The sequence below is a fragment of the Pelophylax lessonae genome, assembly GCF_965119305.1.
Source record: "Pelophylax lessonae genome assembly, chromosome: 2".
Lineage (NCBI taxonomy): Eukaryota > Metazoa > Chordata > Amphibia > Anura > Ranidae > Pelophylax > Pelophylax lessonae.
The window spans coordinates 466,637,995-466,658,715 of NC_138769.1; the positions used below are offsets into that span (position 1 = coordinate 466,637,995).

The following is a 20,721-nucleotide window of genomic DNA, read 5'->3' on the forward strand; positions in this document are numbered from 1 at the left end:
AGTGTGGTGTGCATTTGAATTCAGCCCCCCCCCCCCCCCCGAGTCAATACTTTGAAGAACCACCTTTCGCTGCAATTACAGCTGCAAATTGTTTTTGGGTATGTCTCTACCAGCTTTGGACACCTAGAGAGTGACATTTTGCACATTCTTCTTTGCAAAATAGCTCAAGCTCTGTCAGATTGGATGGAAAGTGTCTGTGAAGCAATTTTCAAGTCTTGCCGCAGATTCTCAATTGGATTTAGGTCTGGGCTTTGACTGGGCCATTCTAACACATGCATATGCTTTGATTTAAACCATTCAATTTTAGCTTTGGCTGTGTGTTTAGGGTTTTCCTGCTGGAAGGTGAACCTCTGCTCCAATCTCAAGTCTTTTGCAGACTCTAAAAGGTTTTCTTCTAGATTGCCCTGTTTTCGGTTCCATCCAACTTCCCATCAACTCTGACCAGCTTCCCTGTCTCTGCTAAAGAAAAGCATGGCGTGTTCAGGGTGATGGGCAGTGTTAGTTTTCCACCACACATAGCATTTTGCTTTTAGGCCAAAAAGTTACATTTTGGTCTCATCTGACCAGAGCGCCTTCTTCCACATTTGCGGTGTCCCCACATGGCTTCTCGCAAACTGCATACATGACTTCATAGGGCTTTCTTTTAACAAGGACCAAGCTCTAATGGAGACATGGAGGAGAAGCCCTGAAGAAGAGGGAGTCTCTGTTCCCCCAAAAAAGCGTTGGCTTTAACATGTTCTGCTACCAATAAAAGGACAATCTTTTCAACATAAAGATATTGATATTCAGGAGTCTGGATTTGCCCGTACCTGGTCCTGTCTGATGAGAATGAGGAGATTACAGGCCTTTTGATTCTATATGTCTGGTGAGTGAGTAATACCCTAGGGGTCACGAGGTGTGGTGGAAGCATTAATCTTTTCTACGCTCCATTGATCCTCGCACTGTGGAGGTGTTTGCTGATTCACCGCTATCCTTAAGGGGGTCACACTCTTTACAAGCGCTGCTTATGTGTCAGACTTTTCACTTTATGGACTTTTGAAGGGATTGATACATTTTTTACATTCATCCAGAGTTACTATGGGCCTCTTGGCTACTTCTCTGATTAATGCTCTCCTTGCCTGGCCTGTCCATTTAGGTGGATGGCAATGTCTTAGAAGGGTTGCAGTTGTGCCATACTCTTTCCATTTTCGGATGATGAATTGAACAGTGCTCCGTGAGATGTCCAAAGCTTGGGATATTTTGTATAACATAACCCTGCTTTAAACTTCTCCACAAATTTATCCCTGACCTGTCTGGTGTGTTCCTTGGCTTTTATGATGCGGTTTGTTCACTAAGGTTCTCCAACAAACCTCTGAGGGCTTCACAGAACAGCTGTATTTATACTGAGATTAAATTACACATAGGTGAACTCTATTTACTAATTAGGCGACTTCTGAAGGTAATTGGTTCCACTAGATTTTAGCTAGGGGTATCAAAGTAAAAGGGGGCTAAAAACAAATGCATGCCACCATTTTCATATATTTATTTCTAAAAAAATTTGAAAACAATTTATAATTTTTCTTACACTTCACAATTATGTGCCACTTTGTGTTTGTCTATCAGATAAAATCCCAATAAAATACATTTATGTTTTTAGCGGTAACATGACAAAATGTGGAAAATTTCAAGGGATATGAATACTTTTTCAAGGCACTGTGCATAATACCAATAAAGTTTGGTGCAAAGTAAGCCATCTTCCAAAAGTTTGCCCGTTCCTGAATGGGAAAGGTTGGGGGATATACAAAACAATGGTAAAGAAGCATTTGGTATGCGCAGAAGAGGAGTTTGGAGGGTAAGACCGAGTGTGGTGTGTGCCGTGGAGGAGGGCGAGGGGGGAATGATGGCGGGCAGTCCTTGACCCATATACCCCTCTATAGTAACATGAAGGCTGCCGAATCAAAGTATTCATAGGATTTATCATTTATCATCATGAAAGAGCCTCAATAGTAGGCCCTCTGGCTCCATCTTTTCTGTCGTCTTAGAAATGATGGGTGTTGGGGACTTCCTTATTTGTGCTCTGAACCAGGTAAATCCTGTTGCTTTAAATCGGAAACAACGTTTAATTTAAAAAAACAATACCCTGTTGCACATTGCATATCCATAGTGCCAAAATGACCCTTAATGTATCAGCAAGTATACTGAAGTGTTTCATGAGATTGTGGTTTCTTTACCTGGAGAGGAATTGGGAGATTTGACAAAGGCTTCTGGTCTAGGCGCTACAGGTTGCACAGGCCGAGTCTGTTTAGCAGCTAGCTTTCTAAGGCTTCCTTTCCGCTTCTCAAACATTTCTTGCGTAGTTTGCTGCTTCTGGAACACTTTATTGACATGCTCCTGTGGTGCAAATATCAGTTACTGATCCTGAATTTCAGGAACAACAAACAGAATCTGCTAAAAATCCATTATTTTTTGCTATTTACCTGTAACTCCACTGTGAGAATTGCTTCATACTGTGCCAAAACTGTAGGCAAGTCCTTAATGATGTTTTCAGTGCCACTTTCAAGGAACAGTTCTATCTCTTGCAGTGCTGATTCTGCCCCATCTTGGGACTGGAACTTATCCACTGGTTGAGAAGCCAGTAGGTAAATACCTTCATCACACCATTCCATTGTCTAAGAGAAAGAAAGGCTGATGGTTAAAAATAATTCAGAAAATTCCTTTATACCTGTGTCCCTTTGCTAGCCTTTATCTGGCCCTTGGGGCACTATTACTTCCACTAATACTAATGATAGGGCACTATTCTCCCCAGGAATACCAATGATGGGGCACTATTGCTCCCAGGAATACCAATGGTAGGGCACTATCCCCCCAGAAATACCAATAATGAGGCACTATTCCCCCCCAGGAATACCAATGATGGGGCACTATTCCTCCCAGGAATACCAATGGAAAGGCAAATATCCCCCCAGAAATACCAATCACAAGGCACTATTCCCCCCCCCCCTGGGAATACCAATGATGGGCACTACTCCCAGGAATACCACTGATGAGGCACTATTTCCCCCAGGAATACCAATGATGGGGCACTATTCCCCCCCAGGAATACCACTGACGAGGCACTATATCCCCCAGGAATACCAATGATGGGGCACTATTCCCCCCCAGGAATACCATTGCTGGGGCACTATTCCCCCCAGGAATACCACTGACGAGGCACTATATCCCCCAGGAATACCAATGATGGGGCACTGTTCCCCCCCCGCCAGGAATACCAATGATGGGGCACTATCCCCCCCCCCCCCAGGAATACCAATGATGGGGCACTATCCCCCCCCAGGAATACCAATGATGGAGCACTATTCCCCCCTGTGACAGAACCATCTGACTTTGTATTATATTGTTGCTGCCTCCTTTCGTCTGTTTGTTCGGCTGTTCCACTGCCCGTACAGCTCCCTTTGTTCCCCTATGTTTTAGCTGCTATGCTCCAAATTCACGGATCCTCCTGACTTTGTTCATTAGACGAACGATGAAGCGTTCGGCAGTTTTATATTATATTGTATTGTGTATGGGGAAACCCAGATAGCCATGCCATGGAACCTGTTCGTGAGATTAAAGACTTTGGCTCCATGGCGATTCGACTGTATTCGTGTAGTCTGAGTGCCATTCTCCTAATAATGTGCACTCAGACCTGAGCTATCTGGGGATAGGTTATATGTGCAGGTTTAATGGCAAAATGTTAGTAATATAGATTTTAAATGATAGTTGCTGTTTTATGTCCCCACGTAAGTAATGGCGATTTCTCTTTGTCCTGAGAGATAATTGAATTCCTTCTCGATTGTCTCCAGGGCAGGAAGGAGGAAGCCAGGATGCATTGTGGGAATGTATTGTGTCTATCTGTCCTGAAAGGTACATTTTCTGTCTTTGTCACAGTCTCCCATCTGGTCCCCTCTAGGGGAGTGTCCACCAGATGGGGACCTGCATAAATACGGGCGGGTAGCCCTCAGTAAAGTTGTTCCTGTTTTACCCTCAACTCAGAGCTTTGTCTCATTTTTGGAGGGGGATTTATTATACAGAAAGCCGTTCCATTGTTTGGGGCTCTCTTTGGATGATTATTCGTATGCTGGTGTGCTACAGGGGTAATTCGTACATGCTGCAAAGGTGGTACATCCACATCCCAGGAATATCGCTGAAGGGGCACTATTACCCCGAGGAATACCAATGATGGGGCACTAATACACCGAGGAATACCAATGATGGGGCACTATTCCAACCAGGAATATCACTGATGGGGCACTATTCTCCCAGGAATACCAATGATGGGGCGCTATTCCTCCCAGGAATACCAATGGTGGGGCACTATTCCTACCAGATATACCAATGATGGGGCACTATTCCTCCCAGGTATACTAATGATGGGGCACTATTTCGCCCAGAAATACCAATGATGGGGCACTATTACTCCAGAAATACCAATGATGGGGCACTATTCCTCCAAGAATACCAATGATCAGGCACTATTCCTCCCAAGAATACCAATGATGGGGCACTATTCCCAAAGGAATACCAATGATGGTTCACTATTCCTCCCAGGAATACCAATGATGGGGCATTATTCCCCCAGGAATACCAATGATGGGGCACTATTTCTCCCAAGAATACCAATGATGGGGCACTATTCCTCCCAAGAATACCAATGATGGGGCACTATTCCCCCAGGAATACCAATGATGGTTCACTATTCCTCCCAGGAATACCAATGATGGGGCATTATTCCCCCAGGAATACCAATGATGGGGCATTATTCCCCCAGGAATACCAATGATGGGGCATTTTTCCTCCCAGGAATACCAATGATGGGGCACTATTCCTCCTCTTACTGACCACAGGCACTATGTAATTGACCACCAGCTCTGAGGCAAGGTTTATTCTCATTGCCTCAGAGCTGGTGGTCAGTTTGACCAAGGACGCTGGTCCTTTCAAAAGTTTAGAGACCCCTTCTTTACACCTTCCTAAGTACCTAGCCCTAAGACATAGCTTTACAGCTACTACAAATTTCTTGCCGTGTCATTATTATTCTTATCATACCTCCCAACTTTTTGAGATGGGAACAAGGTACACCTATTAGCAAAAAAGTATGTAGCATAGGAAACATACCCTGTCACACACCATCAAAGGAGAATTATACAAAAAAAATATGATTGTTTAAACCCACAAGTACTTTTTGTTTTACCACTACTATTCCTTTATACAGTTTTTGAAGTTTACAAATGCAGCAATTTAGAAATTGGATGAAAGGTTTAGCCCTGGGAAATACTTTTTGAATCAGTCTTCATCAGTCTATAATTTTAATGGTAGGTTTATTTCAGCAGTGAGAGACAAAACAACAACAAAAAAAATCCAGAAAAAGGCAATTTAAAAAAGTTATAAATAGATTTGCATTTTAATGAGTGAAATCACTATTCAACCCCTTTGCAAAACATGACTTGGTACTTGGTGCCAAAATTCTTGTTGGCAATCACAGACGTTTCTTGTAGCTGGCCACCAGGTTTGTACACATCTCAAAAGAGATTTTGTCCCACTCCTCTTTGCAGATTCTCTCCAAGTCATTAAGGTTTCGAGGCTGAGGTTTAGGAACTCGAACCTTCAGCTCCCGCCACATATTTTCAATGGGATTAAGGTCTGGAGACTAGATAGGCCACTCCAGGACCTTATGTGCTTCTTCTTGAGCCACTCCTTTGTTGCCTTGGCTGTGTGTTTTGGGTCATTATCATGCTGGAATACTCATCCACGACCTATTTTCAATGCCCTGGCTGAGGGAAGGAGGTTCTCACCCAAGATTTGATGGCACATGGCCCCTTCTATCGTCCTTTTGATGCAGTGAAGTTGTCCTGACCCCTTAAGAGAAAAACACCTCCAAAACATAATGTTTCCACCTCCATGTTTGATGGTGGGGATGGTGCTCTTGGGGTCATAGGCAGCATTCCTCCTTTTTCAAACACGGCTGGTAGCGTTGATGCCAAACAGCTAGATTTTAGTCTCATCTGACCACAACACTTTCACCCAGTTCTCCTCTGAATCATTCAGATGTTAATTAGCAAACTTCAGATGGGCCTGTACATGTTCTTTCTTGAGCAGGGCGACCTTGCGGGCGCTGCAGGATTTCAGTCATTCACGGTGTAGTGTGTTACCAATTGTTTTCTTCGTGACTCTGGTCCCAGCTGCCTTGAGATCATTGACAAGATTCTCCTGTGTAGTTCTGGGATGATTCCTCACTGTTCTCATGATCATTGAAATTCCACAAAGTGAGATCTTGCATGGAGCCCCAGACCGAGGGAGATTGACAGTTATCTTGTTTCTTCCATTTGCGAATAATTGCACCATCTGTTGTCACTCTCTCACCAAGTTGTTTGGCGATTGTCTTGTAGCCCATTCAAGCCTTGTGTGGGTCTACAATCTTGTCCCTGACTTCCTTGGACAGCTCTTTGGCCAATCTGATTGACTGATTTATTGATTGCTTCTGTGGACAGGTGTCTTTTATACAAGTAACAAGCTGAGATTGGGAGCACTCCCTTTCAGAGTGCTCCTAATCTCAGCTTGTTACCTGTATAGAAGACACCTGGGAGCCTGAAATCTCGCTGATTGATAGGGGATCAAATACTTATTTCACTCAATAAAATACAAATGAATTTATAACTTTTTTCAAATGCGTTTTTATGGATACGTTTGTTGTTATTCTGTCTCTCACTGTTAAAATAAACCTACCATTAAAGTTATAGACTGATCATTTCTTTGCCAGTAGGCAAATGTACAAAATCAGCAGGGGATCAAATACTTTTTTCCCCTCACTGTATAGAGATCAGACCAAAATGAGGGACAAATGAGAAGGAAAGGGGGACTTTATTCCAAATAAGGGACAGTTCCTCAAAATCAGGAAGCTTTGTTAATAATAAGTATCTGCAGTATATGGCAAAACACACTGGTGAGCCAAATTACTATCCTAATTGTGTAGATAACATCAATCTGACAAGGCTTCATAAGCGCAGTGCATTTGTTCTGTTCAAACAAATGGATTGCAAGCATTCCTAAATCTGAATCTCAACCTTACCTTACTCTGATTTCACTACACACTGTGAGATTTTCACAGTATGCATTAGAAGCTGCAGCAAGTCAGAAAGAGCTCAACTAATTTCCAGACTGGAGGATGCCCAGCATCATGTAGCCCTTTTTCTCCCCACTTCTTGCAATAATGGAAACTAAGCATCCCATGTGGGTGTTAACTATGCCCACACTTTGCCAGACTGACATACACCCTTCAAGGCATTTTGATATTCAAAATGCCTCCCAAGAAGCAGACTACTACTTGCATCAGGGCTGAGTGCACTTGAGGAGTACTGAGGCAAGGTGCAGTGATGTTTTCAGGAAGCCAGGTAGAGCAACTTTCTGGCCTCTCCCACCAGCTATGATCGGCCTGCGTTGAGTAGTGAATCACAGAGACCCAGTAATGACATCAGTGGGTCTAAAATAAGGTATGTAATAACAGAAATATTTTATTTAAAATAATTAATTATTTGCCACATTTTTATCTACGTGCAGATAGATTTCCTGTTCTGTTGTGTGTTCTAGCAATACAAACTTGTAGAACATTAATCTTTTTTTTTTTGTAACAAAGTTTTTATATTTCAATCATTTTTTTATAGAAAAATAAGTACAATAATGAAAAACTGTGTATGGAAAGAAACAGGTTTCTCTCAGTTTATCAGTCAGATATAACATAAATGGCATTTATAAGGTGTGGGAAGATGATCAAAATAGAAATCACAAACGTAAGAACCAGGGTTTCCCTCTGGTGAGACTCATTGATAAAGAGATAAACAGGTAACAAAGTTTTTAAAAGAGCGAAAGACATGAAGGAAAAAGGTGAAGGGCCTTGAAAACAGACATGCACAAGAGATCGCCATTTTCACCAAGATACACTTCTAGTATAGGACCTTTTTTTTTTATAATAACGAAAGATTATCACTAACCTTCTCTAGGCGCCGATGTAGTTCTAAAGACTTGTGAAGGTATTCCCTTCTCTGCTGGATGTGACTGCTGATGCTACCACACAATTGATGAAGCTCATTGCATTTTGGAAGGATAGAGTCCACTGCATAGTGATTGCTTAGAATGAGATGGTCACCTTCTCTTGCTAATGCTTGTGCAGACTGTATCTCTTCCTAGGAAAAAGCACACTGGTTTTCAGGACATAAAATATTTCATTTTTAGCCTTAAACAAATGATAAATTATAACATGTAGAATTAAAAAAAAAGTAGCAGGCCCAAACCAAAGTGAAAGACCATCCTCACCTGGGACTTTTCCTCAAAACCACAGAGATCCTTCAGGATGTGTTCAACATGTGAGCAGCTGTTCCCCACATCTCTATACATTGTTGCCTTCTCAGAGATACTATCCAGAGCAGCCTTAATCTAAATGGAAAAATAGGTGTTTCAAACATACATGCTATGCCATTTACTTTTCAAAAATTATTAAATAATTGTTCATTAGTGGTAAAAAAAATTGCATAAAGCAACCAATATTTAGGATTTTGATATTTCATATTAACCACTTTCAGATCGGAGGATTTTCCCCTTAATGACCAGGCCCTATTTTGCGATTCGGCACTGCGTTATTTTAACGGACAATTGCGCGGTCGTGTGACGCTGTACTTAAATAAAATTGATGTCCTTTTTTTCCGCACAAATAGAGCTTTCTTTTGGTGGTATTTGATCACCTGTGCGATTTTTGCGCTATAGACAAAAAAAGAGCAACAATTTTGCAAAAAAAAAAAAACAATATTTTTCACATTTTGCTATAGAACATTCCCAAAAAAAAAAAATTTAAAAATCTAAATTTTTTAACATTTTAGGCCAATTTGTTTTCTGCTACATATTTTTGGTAAAAATAAAAAAAAGTAAAAAGCGTATTTTGATTGGTTTGCGCAAAAGTTATTGCGTTTACTAACTACGGGAAAGATTTATGTCATTTTTATTGTTTTTTTTTTTTACTAGTAATGGTGGCAATCTGCGATTTTTAGCGTGACTGCGACATTGCGGCGGACAGATCGGACCCCTAACTGACATTTTTGACACTTTTGGGGGGGACCAGTGACATTACTACAGTAATCAGTGCTAAAAATATGCACTGTTACTGTAATAATGACATTGGCAGGGAATGGGGTTAACAGTATAAGTGATCAAGGGGTTAAATGTAAGCCTAAAGGAGTGATTCTAACTGTGGGGGGTTGGGCTTGTGAGATGATCACAGAGACATGCGATCCTATATAGCAGGATCGCATAGCCTCTGATCATCCGAGGGAGAAGGACGGACGGCTGTGTTTACATCAGCCGTCCGTCCTGTCAGCGGGTGGAGATTGCCGGTGTCAGGTGGCAATTAGAGCCTCCTGACATCCTCACTGGCTTCCCCGTGTGCTCGTCCCCTAGCTCCTCCCAGGCAGAGATGACGTTTATTAACGTGATTCTGCCTGGGAATGCCACTTTGCCGATGTAAAAATGTAAAGTGCACAGTCGGCAACTGGTTAAGTTAATCTTAAAGACTAGCCTACTACAATTGGCTTTGTTTTTGTAGTAACATTTTGTAAAGTATTAACCATGTGTATTACTAAAATTAAAATACAGGTGAGCACTTTTAAATGGCTAGCTAAAATTCAGTGGCAAGCACACTTTAAGGATATCTACATTGTTTGGTCTCAGCTTCCATATGTAGATACATGTCTGGTCTCCCTAGCTGCTGCTGAATCCTGACATGTATATTATAAATCATCGCCACTGCCTCCCACCCAACCTCAAAGCATGCATTACAAAACAAAGCCCGCCATCTACACTCCTGTTAACTCTAAGACATTTTAACAGGTTAGTAACTGTTATACTGCGGATGTAAGTGAATATGGTGTGGGGGGGCTATAATATCTTTTTCAAGCTTTGTTTTAGAAATAATACAATTATTATTTCTTTTTTTTTTATATATATTGTTTGGATTGTCATCTTAGAAGTTTACAAGAAACAAAAAAAAAGAAACACAATTAGCAGCATGTAAATGTACAGTAGAGCCCATAGGTGCCCTAAGTATATTTAATATTATACCCCAGGAAATTAACATAGAATTACAATGGAAAATATTAAGATCGATTTACAAATGCATTAGGGATTGAGCATTAATAGCCATAATTAAATATAGGAAAAGACAAGGGGAAAAAAAAAAAACCGCCTGTCGACAGGGTGTCCAATAGTATATAAGGAAAATGGGTTTTATGGTCAAATGGGAGAGTTTTAGTATAATAAAGTTGTGAAGTCAGGGTTTTTCATAAAAGATATCCAGGGGAGCCATATATCTTGAAAATGAGAATATGGGTCGTGCAGCTTTGCCGATAATTCTTCCATTTTCCTAGGCTTATTTCATTCACTTATCCATTCTATCATTGAAGGAGTGTGCTGGGATTTCCAATGTCTTGGAATTATTGCCCTGCCAGCCACTAGAAAGAAAAAAAAAATCCCCTTCTTAACTTTTGGGGGCAGATTCTGGGGACATAGATAGTAGTGCCATTTGGGGAGTTTGGGGCACTGTCTCTGAGGCACAAACGCTATATATTTTGAAACATTGGGGCAACTCCACCATATATGTTGCATATCTTGTGTAATATCCAAAGACAGCGATACCATCTTGTGATGAATAAATTATTAAAAATGACTTTTGAATAAGGAAACTATAACACCTATGTTTGTTTACAAAGATAGAAATGTAACACAGGGTTTTGGAACTCAAGCACTTATCAAAAAAGTAACCCAAATTCTGTTTAGTGTAAAGGTGTTGAAAAATAAAAATAAAACACACCTCTCGAAATTTCAGCTCAAAATGCCGAAGCTGCAGACACTGTTCAAGCTTTAGTTGGTGTTTAGACCAAAATTCATCAAAAGCTGTTTCTGTTTCATTAAGTTGTACGATAAGCCTGCAAGAAAATAAAAGTGATTAGTTTACTACATATTACAGAGGCACAGGCATAGGGTTTTTTATACTGTTAACAAGGAAAATGGCAACTGGTTTGTCTCTCCAGAGCAACGTCTCTACCCATATCTGGGATTTGTACCCCTGCTCACAAACCTGCTTTTGAACCACTATGAACATGCAGCGTTTGTACATGCAACACAATAAAATATTTTTCTATTGCCATTTGTAGCCAGTTGCTTGGTTAGAGACAGAAAGCAATTTAGAACACTTTACTTGCGGTGTCTACCTTGGGTTACCACTACCTCACCTCCATTCACCAGGGGGAGCTGACAAGCAGAAGGAGCTCAAAAGACTTGATGGTTAGCAGTATTGAATCATGGGAGATGAAGTTCGGGAAAGAAGCTTTACTATGGCAGTTAACAGACTACTGGACTACAATTCCTAATGCGAGCCAGGTATAAAAAAGAGAGAGAAAAATCTGTATTTTCACAGGCTCAATATGAAGGGATTTTCCGCTTTGCAGTGAGTAGACTGAGGTATGCACATTGCTGCTCCTTTGTGCACATCAACCTGCTACAAGCCAGAGGGCCATGTGCTAAGGACCAGAGTGATTCCAGGAAGATCCAGAAGTGAGCTGACATATGGACAGTGGGACCCCTGTTGCTGCATTGCTGGGACTGGTGAGAGGACACTGCTGCCATTAACCTGTTGCTGGTAGCAAAGAATAAGCACATAGGGAATGGCCATCTAACTAGCAGCAGTTTTTACTGCATGCGGACTTTACTGGGACTATACTCATTTACACCACTATTAAGGCTGGGCCCCGAATGTTAGCTTCCTGAAGAACCAGGGCTTAAAAATGTCTCATTCAGATAGCGGTTTTACAGGAAATTTGTCTATTGTCCATAGTAAGAGGTACATCCTAAGGGAGTCTTAAATTTCATTGCTGCCATTTATATAGTGTGCGCTCTAAAGTGGATATAGCCCAATGTTTACAGAGGGTTTATCGCAGTATTGATTATCATTGCTGTTAGTGTTTCCTCATGCCATTACTTATGGCTGATTTTGTGGATTACTAGGTTTACTATAATTTAGCTGCATAGAACTCCATTTTATGCTGCTATAGTGTAATACAAATATTGTCTAGTGAGCTGTAATTGACCTAATACTTTACTTACTCATTCATGTGCATACTGCTATTTACTGCAACCTGTGACACTATATTGGGTTCATTTTTCACTAACCAGTCTCATGTCTGTTTTTTGATACTGAACCTTAGTTGTGTGCAGGGTGTCTATATTTGTGTTCCCAGTAGCAGTGCAGTATCCATTCACCCAAAAGAGAACGTTTCACTTGTTTGCATCCTCCCCCTTCCCCTTTAACAACTTTTGGGACTTTTTTTTGGGGGGGGGGGTGGGTACCTGGTTTTGACAAGTACCCACTCCCACTTCCGTTCGGATTGCCGATAGTTATCTGCCTAGACTTGAAGCCAATTGAAGAATTGGCCCAGGAGAAGTCAGTGCTGGATCCCTGGACAAGTAAGTGTAAAAGTAAGAATCAGACAAACTAAAAAATTCCTATAAATTAAAGCAGCCAATGTTTTTAAAAGAAGTGGGGGGGGGGGGGGGCTTCTCACCTGTGTTTAAATAAAGAAAAAAATAGTAACCCTGTGAAAAAGTGGCAGACTATATTCTTACAGAAAATGAACAATTTCACTAATATCTTTACATCTAGGAAGTTAAAACATAGAAGACATTCGTTAAAGTTCAAATAATCAAACCTTCTATAGATTAGTTAAATCTCTTCTAGAATCCCAGCCTCATGTACACTAGGCATATTGCCAGATACAGTATACTGATCCTGAATTACCTTTTATGTGGCAATATAAAGAGACAGCAACATTAAATCATTAAGTCTTGAGTTGACATTTCCTCCTTTTAAAATGATTTATCTAACACTTAACACAGAAAGCCCTGCTTTACTCAACTGTTCTCACCTCTCCACAGTTGTCTGGTTGTCCATTTGGTCTTGATTCATCTTGTATTCTGGGTTTTCTTTAACAGGTTGCTTGATCTGCTCCAGTATGTCACTACCCTGCTTCAAAGCCAGCTTCAGATCATCCTACAATACCAATTAAAGACATAAATAAGAGAATTGCAGTGAGCTATAACATCAAGGCTATACATATGTGGATTGAATAACTTTCCCTTTGCTATTAGAGCTGATAGTGCTATAAATAATACGTGTTAATCCCCCTGTAGAGAATGGTACACTAAACATGGAGCAGCGTAGCAGATATAGTGTACAGAAGACTGCAAAGTTTTTTCTCCCCAATGCTAGCCATTTTTATGGCAATTTTAAGCAATTTTAAACATTTGCAATTACAGAAAGGGTTAAAACAATCTACCACATACAGTTTCTAAGGACTCTATGAAGCAGGTAAGCTGACAGAACTCGATCATTTTTGTCAAGAATGGGCAGAAATTAGGGGATCCAAGTGGGACTTGATTGTAAAGGCATACCACAAAAGAAATGCAGACATAATTGTAGCAAAGGGTGACTTATTGGGAGGATAAATACTTATGCAACAATGGAATGCCTGGTTTCTTGTTTAAACATATATTATATAATTACATACATTCTTTCACTTTACCAAATCTGCCTCTTCCTGGTCCTTACTGAATGAGATCGCAACCAGCGCACACAGAATATGCTTTCCCCTGTATTCCTCCCCCAGCACACTCTCCTGGTTCCTCCTGCTGGCACACATTCCCAATGCAAAACAGCAGATTGAACACTCTCCATACCTAGCAGGGTCTTCAAAGGACTGCTAATGAGACTCTGTCATGAATGGCCCTGTCATAACAAATCTGGATAGCAGCAATACACATCTGTTATCCTAAAATTGTATTTTTATAAATATCAGCCATATTCCATGACTTCTAAAAGGTAAAAGAGTGACCTTAAAAAAAAAAAAAAAAGCGGCTTCATTAATGTATAAGAAGATACCACCAATCATTTAGTCATCAAACACAAATATAAATCACATGGTCCAGAAGGGATTAGATTAGACATTGGACCTACTAAAAGAAATATACAATTTATATAAATATTTGGTATATACCAAATCCTAATTACATTCTGCTATATAATATCTTGACCTTTGGATTGTGAAGCTTTGTCATATGGGAATATATTTGTAGCCAAGGTGAATGGCAAGGGTGTGTCCACTGTTGCATTAAAAAACATTCGTGCACCCCTCCAACAGATCTTTCAGACCTTTTGACTGGGTGGGAGTTAACCCAGAGACACCTTTTAGAGTGTCAGGTAAAAGCTGGGCCCTTTTTTTTATATCAAAACTACCAAAGATAATTAGAGTCACATTTGGAGGGCCAGTGACTCTGCCATATAAGACTGGACTTACTCTGCACTGAACCGAAGACTACTACATAAGTATTTTTGACTTTAAAGTTTTACTATATTATTGCTAATGTCTATTTTGTAATATTTTTTTCTATAAATATTTCCTGCACGCTACATCTGATAGTTCTAAGCTACCATTGTGTACACACTGTTACATTCCTCACTCTGGATGGCAGATAGTAACTTTTCTTCAAAAGTTATAACTGCAACAGTGGGTGCTGTGAACAGTGTGTGTTTGCATCAAAATTTGCGATGGTGGTGTGTTTGTGTGTGTAGGATTAAAAGTTCAGTGAACTGCCCCAGTGACAATTACTGTCAGCCTGCTGGTGCTTAAACTGTTGTCACAACCTGTACAGGCTGAAAAACTAATCATCACACCTAGCCCATGTGCATTTACCATCAGTGGCTAGTCACCAGAGTATATATTAACCCTCAGCAGTCATTCTATAGCATGTATGCAATAACTCCTCCGTGCACAGCATTCCTGCTTTAGCCCGCTGCACCAAGTTTTTAACACATTTGGGATAACCATGCCAAACATAATTCTCATCTCAACTGACTCTGGTCCAGTGGTAATCTCAGCTCCATTGCCCCATTTCACCTTTAACATTCACCAGCAACAAAGCCCTGCTCTATCACCCACATCCCCAGCACTACCTCTACTGTTCCAGGACTCCATGACATTCCCTGCTAATAACCTGCTGACATTTTGGAGTCTCCCTTTCATCCTCTATTGTCCTAAATTCACTGACTCTACGGGGTTAAAGTTTAGTGTCCTTCCCACCACCTTCTACCACTGTCTACGGTAAGGTTTGCAATCTTTTCTAGGAAAATCCTGTCCTAATCATTTTCCTCCAATTAAAAACATTGGTAACAAGTTCATTTTTAACAGCCAGGTCAGCAAAATACCAGCCAGGTGGCAACCCGATCTGTAGTTTTGTAACAAACTCTGCACCACCTCTACCATCCCAAAATAAGGTGTTTTATTTTAGCTGCCATGTTTTTTTTTTTTGGACACGGATTTAGAACTCCATTTCTGCTCCCTAAAACCCTCTGTGTGAAGAACTTGGCTCCCATGTTGTTACTATAATTAGTCAGCATTGTAAATGAATGCCAAAAAATGGATTTTTGTAAAATCTTACCGTAAAATCCTTTTCTCTTAAGCTCATTGACAGACGTAGTCCTCCTTGATTAATATCAACTCGGTTATACTGCCCTCTACAGGAGTAGGACTAGACAGGAAAGAAAACGTTCTGGCCACACCCTAGGGGCAGTCCCAGAGGGTATATCCTCTCACTTCCTGCTACAGCAAATCAGTTATGTCACAAAGCAGTGTTTAGAGAATTTAACCCAACCCAACTCAAAAACAGAGGGGCGGGTACTACGTCTGTCAATGAGCTTAAGAGAAAAGGATTTTACGGTAAGATTTTACAAAAATCCATTTTTCTCTGTCGCTCATTGACAGACGTAGTCCTCCTTGATTAATATCAACTCGGGACATCCCAAAGCAGTGCCACAAATGAGGGGTGGGAAAATGGAAATCAAAATCCAATCTAGAAGGCCCAACCGGTGCCAACTAGAAGTTTAAAAGGCTCATCAATCAAAAGATGAGACTCAACAGAAATTCCAACGGAAAAAAATCCTCGAGGTAGACCACCGGTCTCCTCAAATTGCGGTCTGCAAAACCTTGCGGCCAAATGAGGCATCCACCGATGCCATCACATCAACTTTATAAAATTTTTAAAGGTATGCACCGACTACTAGGTAGCCGCCTTGCACACCTGGACCACTGACGCCTGATGGCGGTAGGCCCAGGAAGTACTGAGCGCTCGAGTGGAGTGCGCCTTAACAGGGAACGGAGGATTCCGACCCTTAATAGAATAAGCCTGTACCACCGTCTGTCTAATCCATCTGGAGATAGTCGCGGCAGATGCAGGCAACCCCTTTCTGGGGCCATCCGTGATCACAAAAATTGAATCCGTCTTACGGAATGATTCCGTAGTCTTCAGGTATACCCGGATTGCCCGCACCACATCCAAGGAATGCAACGCACATTCCCGAGGATGACTGGGCTTAGGACACAAGGAAGGTAGCACAATATCTTCATTCAGATGAAAGTCTGAAAACCACCTTAGGAAAAAAAAGATGACTTCAGATGAAGAACTACCTTATCCCTATGAATCCCCAGATATGGGGAATGACACAATAATGCAGCCAGTTCTGACACCCTGCGTGCAGAAGTGATAGCCACCAAGAAGGCCACCTTCTGGGATAATGTAAGCAAGGGAATCTCCCTGATATTTTCAAAGGGAGGTTTCTGAAGAACCGACAACACCAAATTAAGATCCCAGGGTGGTAAGGGCGCGCGCACTGGCGAAGCCAAGTGCTGCACCTCCTGGATGAAATTCCGCACCAAGGAATGAGTAGCCAGAGGCTTCTGGAAGAAGATTGCCAACGCTGAAACCTGACCCTTGATAGTGCTCAAGGATAGTTTCTGCTCAACCCCCTTTTGCAGAAAAAAACAAGATTCGGGTCACCGAATAGGTACGTGGGGGAAAACTCCTACGATTCACACCACGCAATATAAGCCTTCCATGTGCGACAATAGACTTTGCTGGAAGTCGCTTTTCTTGCTTTAATTAGAGTAGGAATAACTGAAGCTGACAATTCCTTGTCCTTCAGTACCTGGGTCTCAATAGCCAGGCCGTTAAAGCCAGCGACTGTAAAGCACGATGGAAGATCGGTCCTTGAGACCGCAGATCCCCCCTGAGAAGAAGTCTCCAAGGAGCGTCCGCGACTAGTCTTGCCCAAGTCGGCGTACCCGGCTTGACGAGGCTAGCCCGGAATACCGGGATAACTGGAGTTCCCTTCACCTCTATCCTGCGGAGAAATCTCAGCAGTAACTTGAGAAGGGGGAAGACATACAGTAGCTGATACTTCCCCTACGGGGCGCTCAGCACGTCTGCTGCGTCCGCTAGAGGATCGCGGGCGCGAGCCCTATTGAGCCAACCTGCCAACAGATCCATCTCCGGGGTGCCCCAATGAAGGGACAGCTGGTGAAATACCTCTGGATGAAGAGACTATTCCTCTTGATCAAGAATCTGACAGCTGAAATAATTTGCCTGTCCAACCCCGTGATAAATATCGCGGAGAGAACTGGAACAACTGTTCCCCCAATAGGAATGTTGGCCACTTCTATGGCCTCCAGGGCACTCTTGGTGCCCCTTGGTGATTGACATAAGTCATGAGCGAGGCATAGTCTGATTGGATCCGAACCGGGCTGCCCTGGAGCTGCTCGGTCAAGTAAATCAGACAAAGTCTGATCGCTCTCAGTTCCAACACATTTATCGGTAACCTGGAATTTATCAGAAGAAATGACTTCCCCTGGCTGAGCATCGGAGACCGAAGCCACCAGACCAGAGCCTCCCTGGTCCGCTTGCTCAATCGGATCCGATTGTCCAGGGAATCGGGATTTCGATTCCATATGAGAAGAAGAATCTCCTCTTTGGAGAATTCGGGTATGAGACTGGGCAAACGGTACTGCCTCTAAAGAGGCGACCATCAATCCCAGCCAGTTGATGGACAGCAACATCCGAATCATTGACTGAATCTTCTGGAGTTTCTCCGCATGGAGAACCACTCTTGCCAAGGATGTATCCAAAATTAGGCCCAGATAGTTCAGTCTCCTGGTGGGAACCAGGGATGATCTTTGGGAAAAGCAACAAAAACGCTGATGTCCTGCGAAGATGGGGATATGAAGATAGGCATCCTAAATGTCTATGGACACCAGGAAATCCCCCTGATGCAGGGAGGCCACCACTGTATGGATGGACTCCATCTCTTCCAAGACCAGAATTGGATGCACCTAGCCCTTTTTCCTGGGCATTGTGAACAGGTTCGACTAGAACTCCTCCAAGGAATGGGAACTACCACTGCTTGTTGTATCAAGCTGTCCCCCGCAAAGCTTTTTAAGCGACCCGGGGATGTCGAATTTTGGAAGGGAAGAATCGCACCGGTGGAAGTGATCGAAACTCGATCTTGTATCCCGACCATATGACCTTGCGAACCCCTTTATCTGGGATTCTGGAAAGCCCCGGATCCGGAAACCGGTGAAGACGTCCCCCCACCCTAGAGATGGGTGGGGCCCATTCTGTCAATCCAACGGGATAACAGTGGCTTTATTTAGTCTGGAAATCGGTGAGTCCACTATTGGTGGTACCGTTCATCTTTGTAATGAGGGATTCCTCAAAATGATAGCGCCTAGCAATGCGTTTGGAAATAGCAGGGGCTCGTTTACGGACGACCCCATTTGAGCAAGGGAAACCCTTCATCATTTTGGTAGGCTTGCTAGTACCAAAAAAGGAATATGAGTCTCCGCTACCTCTGCCGGTGTAACCTCAAGATTTAAGGTTTCCCGGACAGACACAACTAGTGCTTCCACCAACGCTTCTTGTGCTATGGCGGAGGCAGACGCGTCCTCCTTACTATCTGAGGAGACCATACCTGAGACAACAACCCCAGAAAAGGGACTGCAATGACCAGCTCAGAATCCGTATCTGAAGTATCAGATGACATAGGGGTAGGCGGGGGTCGCTCTTCTTGACCCCCGTCCCTGACAGGCTACCTCCACCCGGGATACCAAAGACTCCAAAACTGCTGATAATGCATCATCAGAAATGGGGTACTGGAGGGTCCTGCGGCCACCCCGAGGGGATCAGGTGGGGATACATGTGTGGCAGGGTTCATGTAACAAGACACTTGCCAGCAAACACAAAAAAATTAATTGCAAGAAAAAAACATTTTTTTTTTTTTTTTTTTAAACTTAGTCCCCCAGCGCAATAGCGCCCCTCAGTCTATCTGCTTGGACCCCTCAGAAAGAGAGAGAGAGAGAGAGAGACCCCAAGGCTCACCTGATGCACAGAAGTTTCTTATCAACTTGCTTCCAGCACTGTCTGTTACAGACAGGAAGTCTTTGGCTTGCTTTCCCTGGGCCAAGGAGGCGGCTCCACCCCTTTACACACCTTCCGGCGCTTCCCAATTACTCCACGAGGTGTTTGGTCACCTCAAACATGGCCGCCCCCATGCTGGAGACACGAGGCTACGCAAATATGGCGGCCTCGTGCGATCTGCAAGAAAAAATGGCGGCGGTCTGTATAGGATAGCGGCGGCTTGCAAGCTAGCAGCGGCCTGCGGGAGGTGTGCATTCGGCCTGTGCGGCCTACGGGAATGCCTCGGCCTGCGGGAGGTGTCCTCGGCCTGCGGGAGGCTGTGCGGCCTGTGGAAGTGACCGGCTTTCTGGAGGAATAGCGATCTGTGGCTGCAGTACTCAGGCATAGGCATCGGCCCGTGTACACACTATGACAGGTAGGATACCTCTATCTTCATGGTAATGCCTTTTAGTAGTCTGCCACTTACTTCAGTCACCCTAACAGTCATATAGTGACTTTAGATCGTCAGCTCCCAAACCAAGCCTCCTGGTTTCTATTCACAAAATCACACTCAAAATTGGGGGATCTGTGACCTGTTATAGGATAGAGGGGAGACCCAGAAACTGAGTGTCCGACCATCCCAGAGAGGGACCCGCGTCCACCAACAAACCCGACAGGGGGAGAGGGGGAACATTCTACTCACCATACCGGAACCAGGCGGGTGCCAACTCCTGACAGAACCCCTCTCCACCGGGGTGGGGGGGCTGTCGACCAATACGGACGCCGTGACTCTGCTGGTCATTGGCGTCCAGGCGAGATGTTTAACTCGCAGGGTCAGTCCCCGTCCAGTGGGACTATGTCGCGGCCGACCCAGCGCGGAGCTATGGCCTGCACGCGCTCGTAGGCTGAACTGGGGTGACCACTGGATCTTAACATCCAGCCCATCGCCCAGTTTCAGCATACTTGCTTGAAGATCTCACAGGAACACTGGAGAAAAAAAGCGGTCTAAAAAAGTATTTCTAAAAAAAATCCTGCCAGGACCGAAGATCCTAGCAAGGAATCTAGGTCCTTACTCCTAACTAGACAGAAAAAACTGATTTGCTGTAGCAGGAAGTCAGAGGATATACCCTCTGGGACTGCCCCTAGGGTGTGGCCAGAACGTTTTCTTTCCTGTCTAGTCCTACTCCTGTAGAGGGCAGTATAACCGAGTTGATATTAATCAAGGAGGACTACGGCTGTCAATGAGCGACAGAGAAAATGCATTTTGGTGAGCAATCTCCCACCTGTATGGCTATAACCATATTGTCTATTATGTTTTATTATTTTGTTGCTAATTATGCAAAGATTAGTAACCACTATTTATGAGTAAAAAGATAAACTGTTTTGTCAGTT

At 42.9% G+C, this 20,721-nt stretch overlaps 1 protein-coding gene across 1 annotated transcript in view; it reads right to left on the reverse strand.

Annotated features, from left to right (window-relative positions):
* The window catches only part of MCF2L (MCF.2 cell line derived transforming sequence like), a 182,801-nt gene that overhangs the window by 35,308 nt on the left and 126,772 nt on the right, over nucleotides 1-20,721 (reverse strand). The window contains exons 8-13 of the mRNA XM_082245528.1: nucleotides 12,975-13,099; nucleotides 10,865-10,979; nucleotides 8,323-8,442; nucleotides 8,001-8,192; nucleotides 2,457-2,648; nucleotides 2,211-2,370 (exon numbers count right to left, since the gene is read on the reverse strand). Of these exons, the coding sequence (XP_082101654.1) occupies nucleotides 2,211-2,370; nucleotides 2,457-2,648; nucleotides 8,001-8,192; nucleotides 8,323-8,442; nucleotides 10,865-10,979; nucleotides 12,975-13,099 (904 nt within the window). The remainder of the gene's footprint in view (nucleotides 1-2,210; nucleotides 2,371-2,456; nucleotides 2,649-8,000; nucleotides 8,193-8,322; nucleotides 8,443-10,864; nucleotides 10,980-12,974; nucleotides 13,100-20,721) is intronic.